The sequence below is a fragment of the Apodemus sylvaticus genome, chromosome 10 (assembly GCF_947179515.1).
Source record: "Apodemus sylvaticus chromosome 10, mApoSyl1.1, whole genome shotgun sequence".
Lineage (NCBI taxonomy): Eukaryota > Metazoa > Chordata > Mammalia > Rodentia > Muridae > Apodemus > Apodemus sylvaticus.
Window position 1 is genome coordinate 24,252,457 of NC_067481.1, and position 20,781 is coordinate 24,273,237.

Sequence of the window (20,781 nt, forward strand, 5' to 3'; positions counted from 1 at the left end):
TTTAAAGAATGTACTTATTACTAATACACTAGAAAATAAAGCACATTTTCTTCAACAGTTATGATTAACTCACAGCCAGACCAAGCACTCTAGAGATCTGTGTTCTCAGTCAGTGCCCACAAGTCTCTGAGAAAGTCGTGGATATGGAAGTGTAAATATGAAGTCTGGCTCCATATACAACTTTGTGAAAGGAGCTGTCTATGCCTATATACTACTCAGACAGAGCCTAGGTGGAGAGAGCCCGAGTTCAGCTCACAGTTCCTAGCACTCACTTTGGTGTCTCATGACCATGGTGACTCATGAGCCCCATGGCTCTATGCCCTTTACTAGCCTCCAGACACTTGCATACTGGACCAACTCTACTTCTGTTTTCCTTCAAGTGTTACCATCCCTAGGTTCACTTTACTTTTCTATAGACTTAAAGTAGTATATGATGACATATGGTACTTTAGAGACAGCAATAAGTTTCTTTTTCTGTAAAAAAGAGAAACAAGTCATAAGTCCGGACAATAATTCTATTATGAATGAGATGCTTCCCTAACTTCCTTGAGAATGCACTGTCTTTTAGCTTATTTGCATGGTGTATTATATTCATTAACTTACCCATGTTCCACCAGCCTAACACCTCTGGGATGAAGCCACCTGGTCATGATGTATAATCTTCATGTGTTCCTGAATTTGGTTTGCATGTATTTTGCTGAGATTTCTGCATTATTCATCTGAGAAAATGATCTGTTTTCTTTAATTATGTCTTTACCTGGTTCTTCTACCAGGATTATACTGGCTTCACAGACTGAATTTGGCAGTGTCCCTTCTCTATTTATGGAATAACTTCAGAAGGATTGGTAAATCTTCCTTAAAAGTTTGAAATTGTGCAGTGAATCCATCCAGTCCTAGGCTTTCACTTGAGTAGATGTGCTGGGTAGTTTTATGTCAACTTAATCTGAGAACAATAATCTGAGAGAAGGGAACCTCAATTGAGAAAATACATCCATAAGATTGGTTGTAGGTAGGCCGTACGGCATTTTCTTAATTAATGATCCATGGGGGAGGGCCCAGCCTATTGTAGGCTGGTACCGTCACTGAGCTGGTGGTCCTGGGTTCCACAAGGAAGGAAGCTAAGCAAGCCATGAGGAGCAAGTCTATATGCAGTGCCCCCACGGTCCTGTCAGCTCCCACTTCCGGTTCCTGACAGGCTTGAATTCCTGCCTTAGCTTTCCTCAATGGACTGTGACTGGGGAAATGTGAGCAAAATAATCCTTTTCCTCTCCAAGTTGCTTTTGGTCACGGTGTTTCATCACAGTAATAGTAACAGAATAGTTTGATGGCCAAGAATTCTGCAGTTTTTCTCAGTAAACTACCTCAATTTCCTGATATCTCCAATATACTGGGGTCTCTACTACAACTGAGGCCTCCTTCGTCTTTGTAGCATCAAGCACTGGTCTTCCAGGGTCTCAATACATCCACATGCCACTTGGCTTCAGTGACTTCCTTCAACTGTATTTAGTATAAGCCTCTGATGAATCCTTACTCTTGAATCCTGATCAACTCTCTCCTTCTTAAAGCAGAAGGTTTTCCTATCTTACAAAGTAAAAACAAAGAACTGTCTTTTCATACACCTTCCCTCCTCACCTCAAGTATTTACTAGTTAAAACAGGTTTTTCTAAACAGTGGAGGGTGGCAAATACCTTTAATCCCAGCACTTGGGAGGCAGAGGTTAAGGCCAGCCTGATGCACATATTGAGTTCGGGGATTAATGGTGTGCACCACCTGGCCCAAATTACCTTTTGACCTAGCTTTTATATCATAGTCAAAATTTTCTTTTTATACTCAGTAACGAGTTATACCCACAGACTCTCACATGCTAGGCAAGCACCCCCTCCCCCATTGAGCTACATTCCTCTGCCCTTTTTTCTATTTTCTTTATTCATTTATTTTAGCTTGTTTTGTCCAAGACGTATATATTTGTCCAAGTATATATAAACTGTGGCTGTTCTGGAACTAGCTGTATAGACCAGGGAGTTAAGACACCCACCTTAATCTTGTATCTTCCTCCTAAGTCCTGGGATTAAATGTGTGCACCACCATGCCTGGCCTTAATAATATCTTTTTTAAAAGGTTTCTTGGAGGATTCTGAGGAATCTTTTTGGTTGTTTTGTAATACTGGTGATACACTCAGAACCTTGTAAATACTGAGCATTCTACCACTGAGCTACAATCCTAACCAATTGTTTTCAAATTTTTATTGTGAATCCTGGTGTGGAAGGATATGCTAACACAGAGGAAGGTGGATGTCTTTGAGTTCAGGGACAACTTGATCTACAAAGCAAGTACTAGGCCAGCCAGTACACATAGTGAGATCCTGTCCCAGAGAAAAAAACAAAACAAAACAAAACAAAACAAAAGAGAAAAGAATCTGAAACAAGATCATTCTGCGTTGCTTGGCTGGCCTTTGTGACCCTCCTGCCTGACCTCTTAAGTATCTGAGATTACAGATGAGGACTGCCATATCCACCTTCAGCAACACAGTTTATTTCTCTTTAAATCACTACATGGAAGGACAGCTTCTGGAGAGCAAACCCAAACTTTTAGACAGTAACAAAACTATGTTAATGAGGTGTGTCTTACACTTCCAACTTTAACCAAATAAACAAAAGCGCCAACAGCTACAGAATGTGCACAGTGCTAAACACTGGTTTAGGAGAAAGAAGAGCTGTAAATGGACCAAGAACAGGAAAACTCTGGAGTACGGAACCCCAGCCTGCTGAGAGCAGGAGGCTGCCGTGAACTTAGAAGAGCTTCTTTACCATCTGAATGGGGCAAAGAAACCCAGCCGCCAGAAGAAAACAAGCAGGGAAGGGAGGCAACTGAAAAGAAAATCAACCCAAACAACAGAGGAAAGTTCCAGAACAAGTTGGGGAGAGGAACAAAGGCAAGAAAGCTCAAAAAGCTTCCCTGTGTTTAGAATGTCACAGGAAAACTAAGAGGAAGCTCAGTGAAGTTAGAAAAAGGTACCCTGAAGCATGCTGGTAATGACTGGAGAGACATTTCAGCAATTAAGAGTACTTGTTGCTCTAGCAGAGGACCTAGGTCCAAGTCCCAACACTTACATGGCAACTCAAAATTTTCAGTAACTCAAGTTCTGGGGGAACTTTGAGGGCACTTACACATGTGATACACATACATACATACATACATGTAGGCAAAACACTCATACATATAAACAAATCCCAAATAACAATTATGAAAGCTGAGCAGTGGTGGCCCACACCTTTAACACCAGCACTTGGGAGGCAGAGGCAGGCAGATCTCTGAGTTTGAGGCCGGCCTGGTCTTCAAATCAAGTTCCAGGACAGACAGGGCTGGAGAAACCCTGTCTTGAAACAAAAACAAAAAAACAAAAGCAAAAATAAGTATGCCTTAAGTCTGCCTCCTTGTGATCTCTGCATAAACAGGAAGCCCTTTGGTAAATCTTTTGTCCTTAGGAACACTCTAATACTCTACTTGAAAGCCCCTAACACTTATATAAAGAAAAAAGGTCTCCCATTCACAGACAGAACCTTAATGGTTAAGAAAAATAAGGTAGAGGCCAGCCAGGGCTACAACCAGGGAGATCGTGTCTTGAAAACAAACAAAGAGGAAAAGCAGTGGGCATGCTCCAACCTTTTATTTGGTACTCTCCTTACATGAGTTTTATCCCTTTGGGGTAATTTTGGGTTGTTTTGCTGTTCCCTTCCTTTCTTCCTTTCTTTTTTCTTTTTTTAAAGGTAAGGTTTCTCTGTGTAGCTCTGGCTATCCTGGAACTAGCTCTGTAGATCAGGCTGGCCTCAAGCTCACAGAGCTCCACCTGCCTCTGCCTCCTACTGCTAGGATTAAAGGTGTGTCACTGTGCCCAATTTTATTCTTCTTTTCATCAATAACCTCAACTAACTTTGCCTCCTTCTGACTTGCTGTGGCAAAAATTCTTTGCTGTGGCATCCATCAAGGACTCCAGGAGCATTTGAGTAGAATTCCTTCAAAGCTTTTAGGAGAGGCTCCTCAGGCTGTATACGTACATACATATGTACATACATACATGCTCCTCAGGCTGTATACATACACACGTGCATGCATGCATACACACACACATTTATTTTTTCAGGTCAAACATGCATACAACATAAAATAAAAACTTTTAAAAGTTTCATTTCCCAGGATGGCCTTGAACTTGAAACAATCTTCCTGCCCCTGATTCTTAAATGCTAGGTTTTGAATAGTGTCCCTAAGCCAGGCGGTGGTGGCGCATGCCTTTAATCCCAGCACTTGGGAGGCAGAGGCAGGTGGATTTCTGAGTTCAAGGCCAGCCTGGTCTACAGAGTGAGTTCCAGGAAAGCCAGGGCTACACAGAGAAACCGTTTCGAAAAACCAAAAACCAAAATCAAAAAAACAAACAAAGAAGAATGTACAAGCCTAGAAGTATGTCAAGGAATTTTTGTACCACACAAATGCAGGTTTTTAAGAGACATTTTCTGACTTACGCCATAAGGAAAAAGAATCTATCACACTCACTTCTGAATCTTCGGCACTTTCATAATCGGAAAGAACAGCTGAAAGGAAAAGACAGATTATGTATGTGATGTGTAATAATATAAATGTTTATTACATTTCTGATACCTCATTTTGGGCCAAGCAAACAACCTCACTTAATTTGGACGCAGCAACTTTTGAGGCAGATAAAATGATAGTTTCTGTTTACAGATGGAGAAGTTTGTGACCACGCTGACGAAAACTATGCTGTTGTCAGGTGGTACTCAAGTCACCACAGTGTACTCAATCTGTCACCTTCCAAACAGTAACCAAACAAAACAAGTATGCTCATCATCTCTATGACACAAACACCACTCCTGGGCACACTTACCAAAAACCCCTAACAAGCTGAGAGAAGCCCAATGTAAGATACACGTGGTCTTAATTTATGTCCAAAAGAATTCACGAGCCGGGCGGTGGTGATGCATGCCTGTAATCCCAGCACTCTGGGAGGCAGAGGCAGGCGGATTTCTGAGTTCGAGGCCAACCTGTTCTACAGAATGAGTTCCAGGATGGCCAGGGCTATACAGAGAAACCCTGTCTCGAAAAACCCAAATCCATAAAACCAAAAACCAAATCAACCAAACAAATAAACAAAACCCAAGAATTCACGATAAAGTAAAATTACTCACCATCTCCTTCCATGCCATCTTCACTCTCCTGGGAGGAAGAAGATAACACAGATTAGAACTGTGACTTAAAGACCTGGAGAGCCCACCCGCAAGTAAACGTGAGGAACAACCTAAGAATCAACACAGATGTTTGGAGAGGAAGATGGGGAGAGGTAAATCTTCAGAAGTCACATCAAGAATGGCGGTTTTCTACATCCCAGCCCCAGTTTCTCGGTAAACATTGCATGGCCTGAGCTCAGTAACCACCCAGTCCTTCTTCCCTGGGACTCTGGGTGGATGAAAATTCGCAGCAGGATAACCTTTCCCTCTACCCTGAGGCCAGCTTCTCCCAGCACCTACACCCCGCCCCCTGCCGGGTCGCCGCCCGGCAGGCGCTCACTCACACACTCAGACTCCTCTGCGCTCTTGGCGCCCCCGCTCTCCACCCGCCGCAGATGAAGGCCCCCGCCGCGGCCGCCGCGCTGAGATGGCAGCGAGCCACTGCCGCCGCCTCCGGCGCTCCCGCTGCAGCTGCCGCCGCCCCGTGCCGGAGAGCCGCTGTCGGAACCCGAAGCACCAGATTCTTCGTCCTCAGTGTCCTGGGAAGCGCGCTGCCGCCGCCGGTCCGCCATTTTACGGAGAACGGCCACCGCTGGTCAGCTCCTTACGCACCACGCCCGTCGCAGAGGCTGCCGGGAAGCTCGAGAGGAGTCCCGGCGTGCTTCACGTCCAGGGCGGGCCGCCCTTCTTTCCGTGGGGCGGGGCCTGCGCCCTGCGGCACGTTTTCTGGAGAGCGAGATTACGTCTGTAGGTGATGTAAGGAGGCGTGGCTTAGCGCTTTATTTCCCCCCCCCCAACCCACCCCCACCCCCACCCCCCGGCGGGGGGAGGGCGCGGGGGATCGGGGTATTGCATCCTCTGTGGGTTCTTAGCTCGGCCATCTTGGACTTTTCCTTGGGGAGGGTTTCGACCTGTTATAGCTCCAGTTGGACGTTGGAGCTATTGCACGATTTTCGTTTTCCAATTCTCGTTTTTTCCTGAATTCTAGACAGAACATTTTACTGTATTTCTTCGCATGGTAAAAATCATGAATCCAGGTGAAAAAGTCCTGCGTCAGTTGCCAGCTCTTCACCTCAGTCTAAATTTAGGGGAAAGGAGAAACTGCAGTGGAGAGAGAACTTAGTATTGCGGTGTTTCCTTTCTCCATGTGTCTTCCCAACCTATTTATCTAATTTTGAGAATTGCAAATTGGGAGGACATTAGTCTTGTTACGCTTTTAAAACATAAAGGGCCAATGTCTAGAGGTATTAGTTTCAAATCCTGTTTTGTTACCCTACAGAGAATGCTTTGGGTAAGCATTTGTCAGCAATGAGAAAACACTCAGCACAGCTACCGTGCACCAACATATAGTTTGTGAGCTAATTTATTACTGCATATTGTTAATATACCTCAAATCGCTGAGTTAATAGGATTCTGAGATGTTTTCATAAATAAAGGTCTCACTGCTTACCAGTGACAACATGTTGTGATAAACAACATGAGACTAGAAAGAATCATGAATGTCTGCAGGGACTGATTCAGCTAGTGACAGGTTGCCAAATGTATCGTGGAGTTCAGCTCCAAAAACAACTACCTGAATTCAAAATGGAGGATGCATGATTTTACAAGTGTGAAAGGCTTAAGAATCTTATCCATCACAAGCTAAAACGGTGCAGTAAGACTGCCAAGTTGAGTGTCTAAATAAGGAAAAGGATCGTCTGCCACTTTGTCCTTTAGTTGTTTGGTCAGAGTCCAGTTTAGGGTTTTTTTTCTTTTTTTTAGAAAGTCTATGACCTCAGACTAGTCTTTTCAGTCAGGATCCACCAGCTTCAACCTCCCCAGACGCTAGGATTAGAGGTGAGCCCTACCATACCCTGCTCTGAGTCCTGCTTTGTTTTTTGAGACAGAGTCTCATGGAAGCTAGGTTGTCCTTGAACCTGGGGCTATCCTGGTTGTTTGGGTGCTTGGGTCACAGTCCTCCTGAGAAACAGTTGTGAGAAACAGTCAATATTTAGCATGACTCTGGGGTCCCACACGAGCCTTATTAGAGAAGTATGAGGGAGCTAAGAGATTAATCTTTCTATATCACTGTAGTCACAAAACAAGAGCCAGTGCTTTCAAGTTACAACAAGGGTTTTCAAACATACAGATGTATGTAGGAAGATACTGTGTTCAAGCAGATGTGTACTTCACTTATCTGGACTGTTAACCAACAAAAATAATGTATCAAAGGCTGAGTAGATGACCTATGAAGTCTTACTTATAAGCTTTGTAATTTGCCATTTATGTATAAGGAAGGGCTCAGGACAAAGGAATATATATATATATATATTTATACTACTCTGACACAATGGATGAACCCTTTTAAAAAGGGGGAAGTGATGTGTTACTCTATTTTACTTGGGTTAATATAAAGATTCTTTTCCTTTTTTTAAAAGATTTATTTATTATTATATCTAAGTACACTATAGCTATCTTCAGACACCCCAGAAGATCTCTCATTATGGATGGTTGTGAGCTACCATGTGGTTGCTGAGATTTGAACTCAGAACCTTTGGAAGAACATTCAGTGCTCTTAACCACTGAGCCATCTCTCTAGCCCTAAATATTCTTTTCCAATCTTTCATATAGATAAGCAGACTTAATGTTTCCCAACAAATCTAATAAATTGAGGCAAAAGTTCAAAAATTAACGACCACAATAGTTTATTTACAATTGAACTCTTTATAAGATATTTACAAGACAGCCGACTTTACACATCAGAAATGGTATCAAAAGTATGAATTACAGCACAGACAACGATATGAAACGGGCATAAAACAAAGCTGAGGTGGAGAGACAGGCAATTTCTCTTTTAATTTATTAACACTAGCTTAAACCTTGTTAAAGAAAGAATAAGGAACTATGTTTTAGGAGAACTGCAGGACCTCTCTCTGTTGAAGACTGAATTTCACAGTGTTGTATCCCATGTAGGGGGAAATAAGATTCATTCCCCACACTCTCCACACACTGCGCTCTCACTCCCACCTCTTCCTCAACAAACCTCAGCATCCCCAAACCAAAGGCCATCTAGGAGAGGACATAATCAAATATTAGGTCCTTAGGGAAAGGAGAACCAAAGCACTAGAATCCACTTCAGTCCTGCCAGATAGCACCTCATGGATTCCTCTCAGTCTAGCAAAAACAGGATCTGAGGACTCCTCTGTGTAGGGCAGAAACCTGGCGTTAAGTCTGTTAACCCATACCCAAATTAGGAATCTGACAAATCTTGTCAAGAAGAACCTGAGAGGGATCAGGAAATGAAGTAAAGAGACAACTGAGTGAGGTTATTATTTTTTGAGGAGCATGTTAAAAAGAAACATAACACAGGTCAGAGTAGGAGCACTAAACAGTTGGCCACATAAAAAAAATCTGGCCCAATATTTCTAGATATATCCCCATTCTTAAGGTGTGAGATGAAAGCCCCTAGCGGAGGAAGTCCTCTTTCTCTCTACATCCTCGTGGCGCTGAAGTTTACAGCAGCTTCCGTCACAGAGAGACCATGCTCCTAAGCAGATGGCGTTACAAGTGAAAACCCACAGCCACACACAAACACACAAAGGAGAATTAAGAGCAGCAAGATCATCCAAGAACACTATGTGTACTGCTGGAATAATTCCTTTCGAAGTCAAACCCAGGAGCACAGAGAACATCTCAGAAACGCGTCAGCAGTGGGAGGCCCCTGAGGACCCTTGCTTCCCACAGTGGCAATGCCATTCTTTCCCGCTCAGCAGATGGGCCAACCACACACCTGCATACCTTGGCTTCTCCTCTAAAAGTGCTAATAATCCGGGGACATGTTCTCTTCGAGGATAAGTGCCCTAATCTTCTAGAGATTAGACCCCAACTTGTTTTTATACAATAGTCCTGAAGGCTAGTGAAAGGCGATTCCTATACAGAAGCCCACAGGCCTCGGCTCCATTTTTATTTTCAGATAGTTAACAGGGATCTTACACTGAGACCAAAGTGGCCTGGGAGTGCTGTCCTGATTTTTTTTTCCTTTTTTTTCTTTTTTTCTTCTTGGTAACAAAACAAGGGCAGGAGATGGGAAACAGGATGGTTCATGTATAAATCTATTTTCACTAAACGAATAAAGATCATTAGGTACAACTGTTTGTTTCAAGATGTAGACATCTGCCAGCCAGAGGAAGCACATCCTTCCATACCCAACCCCCCACCCCCACCCCAAATTTCTACCTCACCACCAAAAGTTTGGCTAATAGGAGGAAGCCCCGCTAAGGAATACTTGACAAGTGACATGACACAGAGACATCTCTACAGACTCTGGCATGCCATCCCCAAATGACAACTCTATCAGGTTAGCACTGTTAACTAGTTGGAAACTTACACTCCCAATCTCTTTTCTAAACATTTTCTTTGTTGGGGTGGGAAGGAACTTCAGTTACTAAGAAAGTCAACCCGCTGCACGTCTCTTCCCACATGCCACTGTCACAGAACGGTTTAAAGAACGAACTTTCAGACAAGACTCTGCAGGTTCTTCCTCTATGAAAACGTCTTGCTTCATCACTTCCTGTTACTCCTCGGGCCCTAAAGCTCACGGTAAGGTCTTTTTGTTTTATTTTAGTGTGAAACCTACTATACTCACACTATTCAGAATGTGCACCAGGGGAGCACAGGGTCAGGGCAGGCACAGCTCCTACAGGAAAGGTTGCTCCATCTTAGCCACGGCTAATGAAGAGCCCTTTACCCCTTTTATTTAGGTAGGCAAGTGAGTAGAAGTGGCTCCTGAAACTCCCAAATCTACCATCCTATAGGATGAGCTCAAGAGCTCATTTCCCCAAAACGGGAAAAGAAGTTTCAATAACTCCATAATTCACAATTAGCCCAATGCAAGAGGTTTCTTTTGTTTGTTTTGTGAAATCAGAGTAAAGAAAACAAAACTAATATAAAGGGAGTATGGAAAGGCATTACCAGTGAATGATAACAAACATGAGGACATAGGTCACACATACAGGTCTCTGCTATTCTCTCGGAATAGCATGCTACAACTATCTGAAGACAGGCTATTGCCAGCACAGCTACTTCCTACAAGTCCGGTGAGGTGTTTGCTTCTTCTGGATCTCCAACCTGCAACGACTTCGCTCATCCAACCAGGGTAGTTCAAAGTTCCTGACAAAAAAAAAAAAAAAAAAAAAAAAGACAGCAAAGTGATGAGGCTACTTCAAAGCCAAGTCAGCTGACACAGTCACCATCCAAATGGCAAAGTCAAAGTCATCTACCTCTGATTAAAGAGCATTCCTACTTCCTGCTTGTCATCAGACAATCATGACTATCCCTAAGTCATGTGCATTTATCTAGGCCTCTGTGGAGCCTGAAAAGGAGGTACAAACTACCTGAGAAAAGAGAGGAACAACTCATTCTACTTACTGTGGAGTTAATTTTGGTAATGGCCGTCCAAATGCTACAACAGGCAAGAAGGGGGTAATCATCAAACTTTCAACTATGGAAGAAAATCATATGGGACCTTGTTAGCACAGAGGTGAGCAAAGTCTAATGACTCCCCCCTCCACGGCTCAGTGCACTCGGCACAAGCTGAGCTGTGGAGACCTGCACCTTTTCCCCCTTGAAAAGTCTGCAATTGTAAGTTTTTTATTTGCTTTATTTTATACTATTTTGTGTTTATATCCCTGTGTGTGGGTTTGGACATGTGAGTGCAGTGCCCTCTGAGGGAAGAAAAGGACATCAGGTCCCTGCAACTGGAGTTCCACGCAGGTCTCAGCTGCCCAACATGAGTGCGGAAACCAAATGTTGGTCTGTCCAAGAACAGAAGTGCTCTTAATCACTGAGGTACACTTCTTCAGCCCCAAAGTCTACATCTTTAGATAGATATAACTTACCATCATCTGGCTCAGGGAAAAATGAGGTAACCTCAGGCTCAGATTCCTGAATTCCTTTCTTTTTATACATTCTGAGCTGCAGTCGCTGTAAAATTCTTTGTTCCCTGATCCTCTGAATATCCCATCTGGGAGAAACCAGACAAACACAAACAAACAAACCAAGCATTACTACTTACCTAACAGCTGTCCTACAAAAGCAGTTCACACTCTCCAGAGGCTACAAGGTCCTTGTTTAAAACCTCTAGGTGGGGTAAAGGGAACTGACTACCTGGCTGAGGAAGAACTCTTTGGGTGTAGCATTCTAGATTACATGTTGGTGTTCCACAGAAAGTAGGACTGAGGGAGGGCATCCATGAAAAGGCCAACATGTGTGCCTGTAAGGACAACCGCCCCCGGCTAAGACACTCGGCTAACTCTGACACTAGTGCCCAGGACTCTCCCCATATGGAAGAGGGAGTCACAGTCCTAGGGTTCAGAGGCTCCCCAGAATGGGGTTCTTGGCCTTACCGTTTTCTCCTCTTTTCGTCTAGCTCCAGTTTCGCATGCCTCTTTGAAAACACACTGTCATCCAGGTTCTGGAAGAGAAACAACAGGGACAAATTGAAGTAACAGTTTTCAGGAACACAAAATCATTCACCTCAGGTTCTAAAAATATCTACCTCAATACCATGTAAACCTCCTAGTAAAAGAATCAGATACACACCTGTCCTTACCCACATCCTTCCCAAAATCCCAAACTTCAAAATTAATTTTCCTAACGTTTCAGTGCAAATCATGTCAAACATCTCTGAGAGGACTATAAATCCTCCCCCTCTCTATTCTTTGGAAGAATCTGAGTTCAAAATACCAATTTTTTTTTCAATAATCAAGTAAGTTTGGAACATAGGATTATATTGCCAAGTGGCAGCATGGATCTGCCTAAGTTTGAGACACCCCCACAATACTGGTTTTGGAAATGACCTAACTACTCTAGATCAGACTTTTCTCACCTATAAGATGAAAAATATAGACCCAATAACTCCAGTTCCTTTCTTGTCTAAAGAGTTCTTTTTTTTTTTTTTTTTTTTTTTTGATTTTGGTTTTTTCGAGACAGGGTTTCTCCATATAGCCCTGGCTGTCCTGGAACTCACTCTGTAGACCAGGCTGGCTCGAACTCAGAAACTCGCTTGCCTCTGCCTCCCAGAGTGCTGGGATTACAGGAGTGCGCCACCACTGCCCGGCTAAAGAGTTCTTTTAATCCATCCACAGCTATTAGAAATATCCAAGCAAGCCTCTCCCCCATGCTCTCCCACCCCATGATCTTTGAGACAAGATCTCCTGTTGTTGCCTCCAGAACCCTCCACATCTTAAATTCAAGCAATTCTCTTGCTTTGGTCCCTTGAGTTGCTGGGACTCTAGGTGCTAACAACAGCCAGTTGTACACCCCCATATTCTATTGTTTCCGATCCCTTTAACACCTCTGGGTACTCACCTCCAAAATGTCTGAAGGATTTGGGTCCCTTAGAGGCTCTACTGAGTGGTCCCTCCAAGAAGGAACTGAAAAAATAAAGAAAAAGAAGAAGAAAAAGAAGAGGGGTGGAACCACTCTTAAATCCAACGTCATACAACTGTCCAACTATCTACAAGGACAAGAGGTCTCTCCCCAGATAAGACAGTTATCAAGAGATAGGAATCCATATTCTGGCCTCATCCAAGGCCATAGTTAGTTAGTGTCCTCACTATGGTATACAAGAACCTAAAGTACCATTGCAGTCTGCCAAACTCAGGGTCACAAAAAACCCTAAGCCAACACCTGACATTTCACATAATGGATGCTCCTAAAGTTCCTGAAGAACAACTGGGATGTGTTGTCGTTTTGATGTCTAGTGTTACCAAACGCCAAGAAATCTCACTGTTCCACATCCAACTGACGAGAACGCAGCTCCCAACCAGCCACCATCCCACCATCCCCACCCCAGGCCCAGCCAGCAATTCCTAATCTACTCACCAGCCAAGACTGAAGTTTCTCCTGCAACACTTGATGGCATCAGACACCCTAAATAATGTAGGAAAGAAGAATCATCTCAGTGTAAAAAGAAAAAAAGCCCACACCCAAAATGGAGGAAAGGATCCTCTCTGATGCGCTCACTAGGATGCCATTTTGCTTTCTGAGTTGTTCTTTTGAGAATTTTTCTCTGGGGAAGGGGAAGAGGGAACAACAGACAAAAGAAAAGAAAATAAGCCCACCACTTTTTTTTTTTACACTGAGACGACTTCTTTTCTTCATTATTTAGGGTGGTTTCCCTGCAACAGTTGATGGCCAAGGGCATCAAACCTTAAACTCAGAACATGGCAGGTGAGTGAGAGTTGACCCTATGTTTCACATCAATAGATCAGTGTTCTCAGAACTTACACACGCAGTCTTCTTAAACAGGTTCCTCCTCCCTCCACACAAACTACCTTGCTGGTCCAGCCTGAACAACATGCACAAAGACTTTGGCTTCCTTAGGATAAGTCATTGAGACTTCCTCTTGAGATAGGAGCATCAGTAACAGAAGGACTCACACACTTATGCATAACTCAGGCTCCTCAAGAGACTGGGATCTCCCAGTCACACCCCCTCATAGTGTTAATTCCACAATCTCAGATGTGTTTGGAACTTGCTCTACTAGAGTAGACAGGGTTTTCAAAAACAGCCAGTCACAAAGAATAACTCCAGACCAAGCCTTTTCCTAAGTCTGGATGGGAAGTTGCTTCATGGTTTCTCCTAAATTGTTACACAGCATTGCTATAGCAGCAAAAATTGACTATTAAGACGAACCTGTTCAACTGACTGAAACAACAGTTACGTATCTAACTCTAGATCAGGACCCTGATCTGTCTTGTGTCCTCAGTGTGAGGCCTAATGAAGGTTAGATCGTTTCTCCATCTTCCCCATTTGGATTTGTCACAACAGCCAGACAAAGCCCAGAGAAGACTCACATCTTATTGCAATGGATTCCCATCCCCATCCCTGCTACAGGAAGGCACAAGGGTAGAAACTTAGGTCTAAGGCTCTAGCTAAGAAAGCTTTCCCCACCATTACCCAAGAGTATCTACAATGACTGTCATAGACTAATATAACACACTTGAAGACACATTATAGTTACTGGTTCATATGGAAGATGGGGATCATCTCTGTGGAAGCCATTAAGAAATAAACAGGAATAAAGACCAAGTCCCCAACCCCCACACCCTCCCCAAGCAGCTCAGATATCCCAAGATAGTCCTTATTGTTTGAAAAATAGTTTGTAGACCATTTTATTTAAATATATGAACAACCAATGGGCTACTGCAATCCAAGTGAACTCTCCACATCTTAGAACCTTGTGAAGTGCAGTAAAGGAAGACTGTTGGTCTTTGGCAGATTCCTCCTGCCCCCAGACCGGGACAGAGAGATACAGATAAATGTTTACGTAGTTAGAGAGCGGAGGCCCAGGTGAAATTCCCCACCGCAAGCTGGCTCCCCAACCAAAAATAACCATTGGCCCCTGAGTACACCCAAAGACCACCCTCCCAGGTTTCACACAATATCAATTGCAGGAACAGTCGTGCACGGCAAAGTGTAAGTTCTATGCATTTCACAGCACAGAAAACCCTTCTTTCAGAGGGCATGCAAGTTGCCGGAGATTACACCCCCCAAGTCTGGTGCTCTTGTGATGAGCAACTTACTGGCAAACACATCTCCCAGTGTTGTAAGCAGACACATACATTGAGCACATTTTGCTGTAATTCCATCTATTTGCAATGCCTGCACAGTGTCTGTCTCTGGCTGTTAACTTACTCATTCTTGACAGAACTCTGCTTTATTGATTGCACTTTTTAAAAAATGCCAAAGGCATTTCACACTTGTTAGCTTGACCGCCACCACTAGGGTATAAGAGCAAGTGTTCTCTATGCCTTACTTGCTACAGTCTCCTCCTTCTTTGGAGAGGATTCCCGTAATGGTAACGGTGATGGGGGAGGCTGGTGCCAACGACACAAATACATTTCTGTGGTGGAAAGGTACGGCAAATCTTCCATCTCACTTGAGAAGGCTTTCTCCTTAGGGTGGGCGATGGGTCCCTTTTGGGGAGTCGAGAGTCTTGGTGGGGTATCCACTGAAGACCGGGGCTTTTCTGGGGTTTCTTGGCTCCTCAATTCACGTTTACAAACAGTTTCTGATATGGAACCACAGGGTTCCTCTTTAAGGGGAGAGTGCTTAGGAGTTTTTGTTTTGACTTTTGAAAATTCAGGAGCCAGCTTTTTAACAGGAGTCTTTCTTTCTGTATTTCCAAATGGGGTTTTCCTATTAGGTAGGAAAAAAATGTTATAAAAATTAATTGGTTTCAAATAAAATTTGATTTGAATATATTTGAGGGCAAGAGAGGTATCCAGGTACCTAAGTATCTACTATTCATTTGGACGCCACAGGCAGCCAAGTGTTATGCTTGCAGGTATGCACACAGAGCAGCCTCTGTAAAGGAGTGAGCATCTGTGCTTGCGGAGCCTCCGTTCTCTTTATGATAGACTCTGCATTCTGTACTTAGTACTGTGACCAAGAAAATGTTTCAAGACAATTTCTCAACACAGAAAGCTGGGGGTTTTTGTTTGTAAAAAACAGGTTCACTATTGCCAGGCTGGCCTTGAACTCATAACAGACCTCTTGCCTCAACATCCTAAGTGCTGTGATTACAGGGTAAGCCACCATGCTCCTAGACAATAGACTTCTCAATTCTGCGGATGGTTGCTATAACACCAATCCACGAATCCCAAGCCCATATTCCGTCACCGTTAGAAGCTCCTCATTGTTTTCAGTTAATAGAATAAAGTTACCAGCGCACCTTTTGTGTCCCTTTCCACTCCGGCCACATGAGAAAGGCTTGGAAGGCAGGGCCTGGGGTGTCTCGCACAGCTCCGGCTGGCGCTCCAGTTTAATCTTCTCAGACAACTCTGTTTCCTCCCTCTCTTCAGTTTCATAGCCCTGAAACAGCTTGTGCCTCTCCTTCTCGTTATCCCTCTTCACCAGCTGCATCCGCCTTTCCATACGTTCAATCCGAGCAAGGAGCTAAAAGGAGGTGACAAGATACAGACTTATACACAAAAGTTAAACTCGGTACTCAGCCCTATTTAGGAATCAGCCATCTTCTGCACGTTGCTATGGACCCTATCAATTCAACTTTTACTCTGAATTGGCAAGCATGAATCTGAATCGCTTCCCTTAAACAGGAAAGACAATTAACTGTAGGAGTTAGTCTAGATGGGGCAATTCCAAGAAGTTCATTCTTCTGAAAGAAGATCCTCCCCACTGGGCGGGGCCAGAGTACTTTCTAATGACAAGGCCTTTGCCATGTGGCTCCAAGTCTTTTGGGACCCCCCCCCCCCAATTTCACCTTCTATATGTTCTTCACTGTTGTATGTGGCGCTAGGGATGGAGCCAGGGCCTCCTGAGCGGCCTGGCAAGCAGTCTAAGCCCCACTGAGCTACAGTCTCAGCCCTGTGTTCTTTTAAGGTGTCCTAAGGTTGTCCAAATTCTATCTGTTCTATGTTCACTCCAAAACTCTAGACACAGTGGAATGTTTAAACAGCACAATGAAGAGCACACAGAGTGTCCCTAGGGATAGCAGTATCACATCAAAATGTTATGTGTGCATTTGAGGGAGTACTTCTAAACCATACTATAATGGAAAGAATTACAATTGACATCAGTAACATAATCCCAACACACAATTCTGCTTTGTGTTGGAGATAACAGGAAAATATTATCTAAATATTTATTAAAATTATATTCTAAAAAGAACCACAAAAATCAAACAAAATGGAAGTCTATTGTCATCAGAGACTTGATATTAACTCAGTTTTGACAAAAAGGTGACAACTGCACTACTTTCAGCACATTACAAGGATTTTGCCTTGGTTAGTGCTATCAGTGCTGCTCTCAGTACAGTCATTGCCTAGATTCCAGCAGACGCCAGACAATAACTGGAATAAGAACAGGCTTAAGCAATGCTAAGACTGTGGTACATAACAGAAGCAGTGAGTGCCAAGCTCAGAATGAAGCTTTATCCTGAACTCACCCCGCTTTTTCCTACCTTGAAAAGCCTATGAAGGAGGCCAAAGGAGGCCCCACCTCGGGAACTCAGCAGAACCCTCCAGCAGCAGCGGTATGCCCCTGTCAGCCACTCGGCCATCTTTGCTCTGATTCACAGCCTTAGCATTACTTAACCATGTTTTGTGAGTGACATACTCTTCATTTCTTCTCCTTTACTGGTCTTTCTCTTCCCACCCCCTCCCCATGAAAGGAAGGATATGTTGTGTTGTAATTACAGTACCATCACACCCTGGATGGCAGCACAGTGCAGAGCAGTGCCACCTCCATGTTGAGTAACTTCCACAAACCAACACTGAGGTATTTAAACGAGACCTGTCCAAGTTTCCCTTCTACCTTGCAGAATGCAGTCTCCTGATGGCGACTCATTTAGAAAGCAAACAAAATGAACAGCTCTTCTGCTCCCGTGCTCAGCCTTTGGTGCACAGAGCACCAGGTGAGAGGAGTCAGGAAAGGGGAGTGAGAGGGAGCAGAGCCAGAGCACAACTGAAGAAACCATGTTTATTTTTAGGCAGCTAAAAGGTATGTTAGTGCTGTAACACCCCCCACCCCAGCGTCCCTAATGTGTGAGGGAGTGTGCTTGCCATGTGCCTAAGGCAGCTGCAGCAGTGCACGCAAGCCTATGGAGTCCTGTCCCCAGAAGTACAGAGAAATAACAGACTGACTTCTCTACTACCTCAAGATTCTAAAACAGGTTTGGGAGGTGGAGGGATTTACCAAATACATCAAATAAGCTTATGTTTCAGAATCTACCAACTTATTCAAGAGACTTGGTCAGTGGGTAGTGTTTTATAACTCAGATTTTCTACTAGAAACTCTCTGAAATCAAAGGCAGTGATTCTCATTTAGGCAAGCTAAAATAGGATTCCAAGTAAACCATCTTTACCCTCTACCGACCAAAAGATCTATGACAACCCTCCTGTCTAAAGATGCTGCAGCGGTGGTTAAGGCAACAGCTGTTATATCCTTCTCTACAAGGCACTGCTAATGCAACAGCGCTTTAATACAACCTCTTCCATATAGCCACCACATCTGCACCCCACCCTATCGGTTTTAACCCCTGGTAAATCTGATCTTTTCCCACTCTAAACGTCTTTCCCACAATGATGGGGCTGTCGTTTTAAATTAACCCATTGGCAACCGAAGTCTCCCATTAACACCCCCCCCTACACACACACACATAGAAGGTTGCCCTTTAACCCTTCCTTCCGACCCAACGTGTCAGTGATGCCAGGCTCTTAACGACCCAACATGTAAGGCACTCTTTCGCTGGTGGCCAACTTCCTCTAACCCTAACCGAGCGGGGACCTCTGCCTCCTACAGCCCCCTTCCCAGGAGCATGCGCAGAGCTCGCTCCCCATCCCTAATGCAGATTAACCCCTCCCGTACCGTATCTCTCTCGGACTTCAGCTCCTCGATTTCCTTTTCCTTGGCCTGCAACTGCTGCTGCTGCTGTTCGATGAGGTCCAATTGCAGCAGAAGGATCTGTTTGAGGCAGGCGGCCTGACTGGAGGCTCCCGAGCCGCCGCCACCCCCGAGAGGGCTCTTCCTTATACTCTTCCATCTGCCCTCACTGGCCGCCAGGGTCCCGGCAGTGGCGGTGGGCGCGAGGGGTGGTGGCCCGGGCAGAGGTAGTGGTGGGGGTCCCGCCGGGTCCGAGGCGGTGGCAGCTGGGGGAGCCGCCCCACCCTTGTCCCCAGCCCAGGGCGTAGGCTCTTTGGCCGCCGCCACGAGAGAGCCCGTCTGAATGGGCAGCACCGCCTGATACTTGGGCCGGGGGCTGCAGCCAGCGCCGGCTGCGACTGGCTCCCCGCCGATGCCCGCTTGTTTAGTAGCTGGGGGCGGACAGGGCAAGGGCACCGAACCGCCCCAGCTCTCTTCCTGCTGCCCGGGGGCCGCCCCGGCGGGGAGTAACAAGCCCCGGCCCTTGCCGCCGCCGCAGCCCGCTGGAGAGGGCGCGGGGCTCCCGCCCTGGGAAGAGGCCAGCGGGGGCCCCGGCTCCTTGAGCTTACGATGCCGGGGGAGGAAATGGGCTTCAGCTGCCCCGGACTCGTCCTCGGGCCCGCCCAGAGCCGCAGCCCGCTCGTAGTCCAGTCGCTGCTCGGGGTTGCCGCCGGCAGGGGCCGCGGCCGCCTTGAACACTGCGGATCTCATGGTCATAGTGGTCCGGAGCGGCGCGGGGGACCGAGACTGAGGAGGGGGTGGGGAAGGGGCGAGGTGCGGGGGGTCGAGGACGGAGGAGGGGGAGGGGAGTTTGGCGGGCTCGTTTCAGCAGAGCGGCCGCAGGCCTCCGCTAACGCGGCTTCTCCGAGGCCCGGGCGCCATCCCGCCGGCGAGCGGAGAAGTGGAGGCCGCGGCTGAGGCCCGCCGCCGACCCATGGTGGCCTCGCCGCCGCCTCTGCTGCCGCCACCGTCGCCTTCGCCGCAGAGGCAGGAGCTCGCACCCAGCCGCCCCCGAGCTCATCCCCGGAGCTCGCTTCGGCCCCCCCTGGCCCGGCCGGGCCCGCCTCGTCTCCCCACCCCGCACCCCCCCTTCCCCGCCCCGGCCCCCCGCCCCGGAGCTCGCCTCAGCCGCCCCGAGCCTCCATTCTCCCCCCCCCCCTTGCTCCTCCTAGGGAGGGGGTGGGAGGGACGGGACCGCCCAGTGCCCTCCTACTCCGGGAGGGGGGTCTGCCGCCTCCCCCGGGGGGTCTCCGCGCCTCCGGGTCCCCCTCCCCCACAGTCACCCGGGGCTCCTCGGCGTTTCCCTTTAAAAAAAAACGGAGCGGCCGCTGCCGTCGCCGACCGGAACGCGCATGCGCCGAGAGGGCAGCAGGCGGGAGCGAACCGGGAGCGGAGAGGAGGGAGGCGGGTAGTGCTATTGTGAAAGGGGCCGCCGCCGCGAGGGGGAGGGGACCGAGGCGCGGGGGCCCCACGAGGGGAGGTCGGGGACAAGGGCGAGAACGTAGGAGCGGGCGAAGGTGGGCTGCCGAGGCAGGGGCGGGCTGGGGAAGGAAGAAGGGCGAGGGCGTCCGCGGGTGGCTGGGGAATGCGGAGGATCCCCGGAAAAACCAAGTGCGGGAGACTGGGGTTGGGGAGGGAGGGAGGGAGGAGGTGGATGCTCCCGCCCCTCGCTGTCGCCTACCGACCGCTCTGCTGAGCCGGCCTTCGTTGGGTGGCCCTTCCCCGGCGACCTGGCAACGCGCCTGGTCCACACCGGAGCCCCGCGCGCCTCCGGGACCGGGACCGGCCCCGACCCGGGCTCCCGTGGAGGCTGCGACTCTTCCATGGAGTAGAAGTCAGAGCTTCCACCCTCTCGGCTCCCTGGCGGTCCTACATGGGTTGGGGAACAAATGAAGTTTCTTTGTCTCTAAGGGATCGAGCACAGAAATGGAGGAACCTCTGGTTCCCAGAAGCAACAAAATCCATGATGTCTGCTGCCCAGGGAGTTGTAACCACAACCTTGGGGTGAAGTACTGCCAACTACCGACAGTTGTTTCCCAGCAGCCATGTCTCCAGCCTTCTTAAGCTACTCCTAGGATCTTCTGGAAGAAGACTCAGGAAATCTGTGGAGAGATGTGTG

At 46.6% G+C, this 20,781-nt stretch overlaps 2 protein-coding genes across 5 annotated transcripts in view; both read right to left on the reverse strand.

The window, feature by feature from the left end:
• Positions 1-5,889, reverse strand: part of Casc3 (CASC3 exon junction complex subunit) — a 20,096-nt gene extending 14,207 nt beyond the window's left edge. The window contains exons 1-3 of one of the 2 annotated variants that reach the window (XR_007979753.1): positions 5,582-5,889; positions 5,199-5,226; positions 4,549-4,586 (exon numbers count right to left, since the gene is read on the reverse strand). Coding sequence is in view for 1 of the 2 variants with exons in the window: in XM_052194893.1 (XP_052050853.1) it covers positions 4,549-4,586; positions 5,199-5,226; positions 5,582-5,809 (294 nt within the window). In the remaining variant the exon portion in view is untranslated. The remainder of the gene's footprint in view (positions 1-4,548; positions 4,587-5,198; positions 5,227-5,581) is intronic. The other variant, XM_052194893.1, reaches the window with a different exon arrangement.
• A 2,015-nt stretch (positions 5,890-7,904) lies between these two features.
• Positions 7,905-19,683, reverse strand: Msl1 (MSL complex subunit 1). Of its 3 annotated transcripts, XM_052194610.1 has the most exons (9): positions 18,609-19,682; positions 15,955-16,178; positions 15,037-15,419; positions 13,101-13,148; positions 12,585-12,649; positions 11,621-11,688; positions 11,114-11,238; positions 10,644-10,716; positions 7,905-10,385 (listed from the first exon to the last, which is right to left on the reverse strand). In XM_052194610.1, the coding sequence occupies exons 1-9, from the start codon at positions 19,377-19,379 to the stop codon at positions 10,295-10,297; spliced, it is 1,848 nt and encodes a 615-aa protein (XP_052050570.1). In that variant the 5' UTR covers positions 19,380-19,682; the 3' UTR covers positions 7,905-10,294. The 3 variants fall into 3 exon arrangements, with proteins under 3 accessions (XP_052050570.1, XP_052050571.1, XP_052050572.1); XM_052194611.1 differs by lacking the exon at positions 13,101-13,148; XM_052194612.1 differs by lacking the exons at positions 7,905-10,385; positions 10,644-10,716; positions 11,114-11,238 and adding an exon at positions 11,322-11,487 and having other exon boundaries at positions 18,609-19,683.
• Positions 19,684-20,781: the final 1,098 nt, after the last annotated feature.

What these genes read in the sequence shown, in the direction of transcription:
- Msl1 (XM_052194610.1), bottom strand. Translation starts at nt 19,379, where the DNA reads ATGACCATGAGATCCGCAGTGTTCAAGGCGGCCGCGGCCCCTGCCGGC. An exon ending in TGAAGTCCGAGAGAGATACG is followed by an intron (nt 16,179 to 18,608) that starts GTACGGGAGGGG and finishes ACCTCCTTTTAG; the next exon opens with CTCCTTGCTCGGATTGAACG. An exon ending in TTTCCCTGAGCCAGATGATG is followed by an intron (nt 10,717 to 11,113) that starts GTAAGTTATATC and finishes TTTCTTCCATAG; the next exon opens with TTGAAAGTTTGATGATTACC.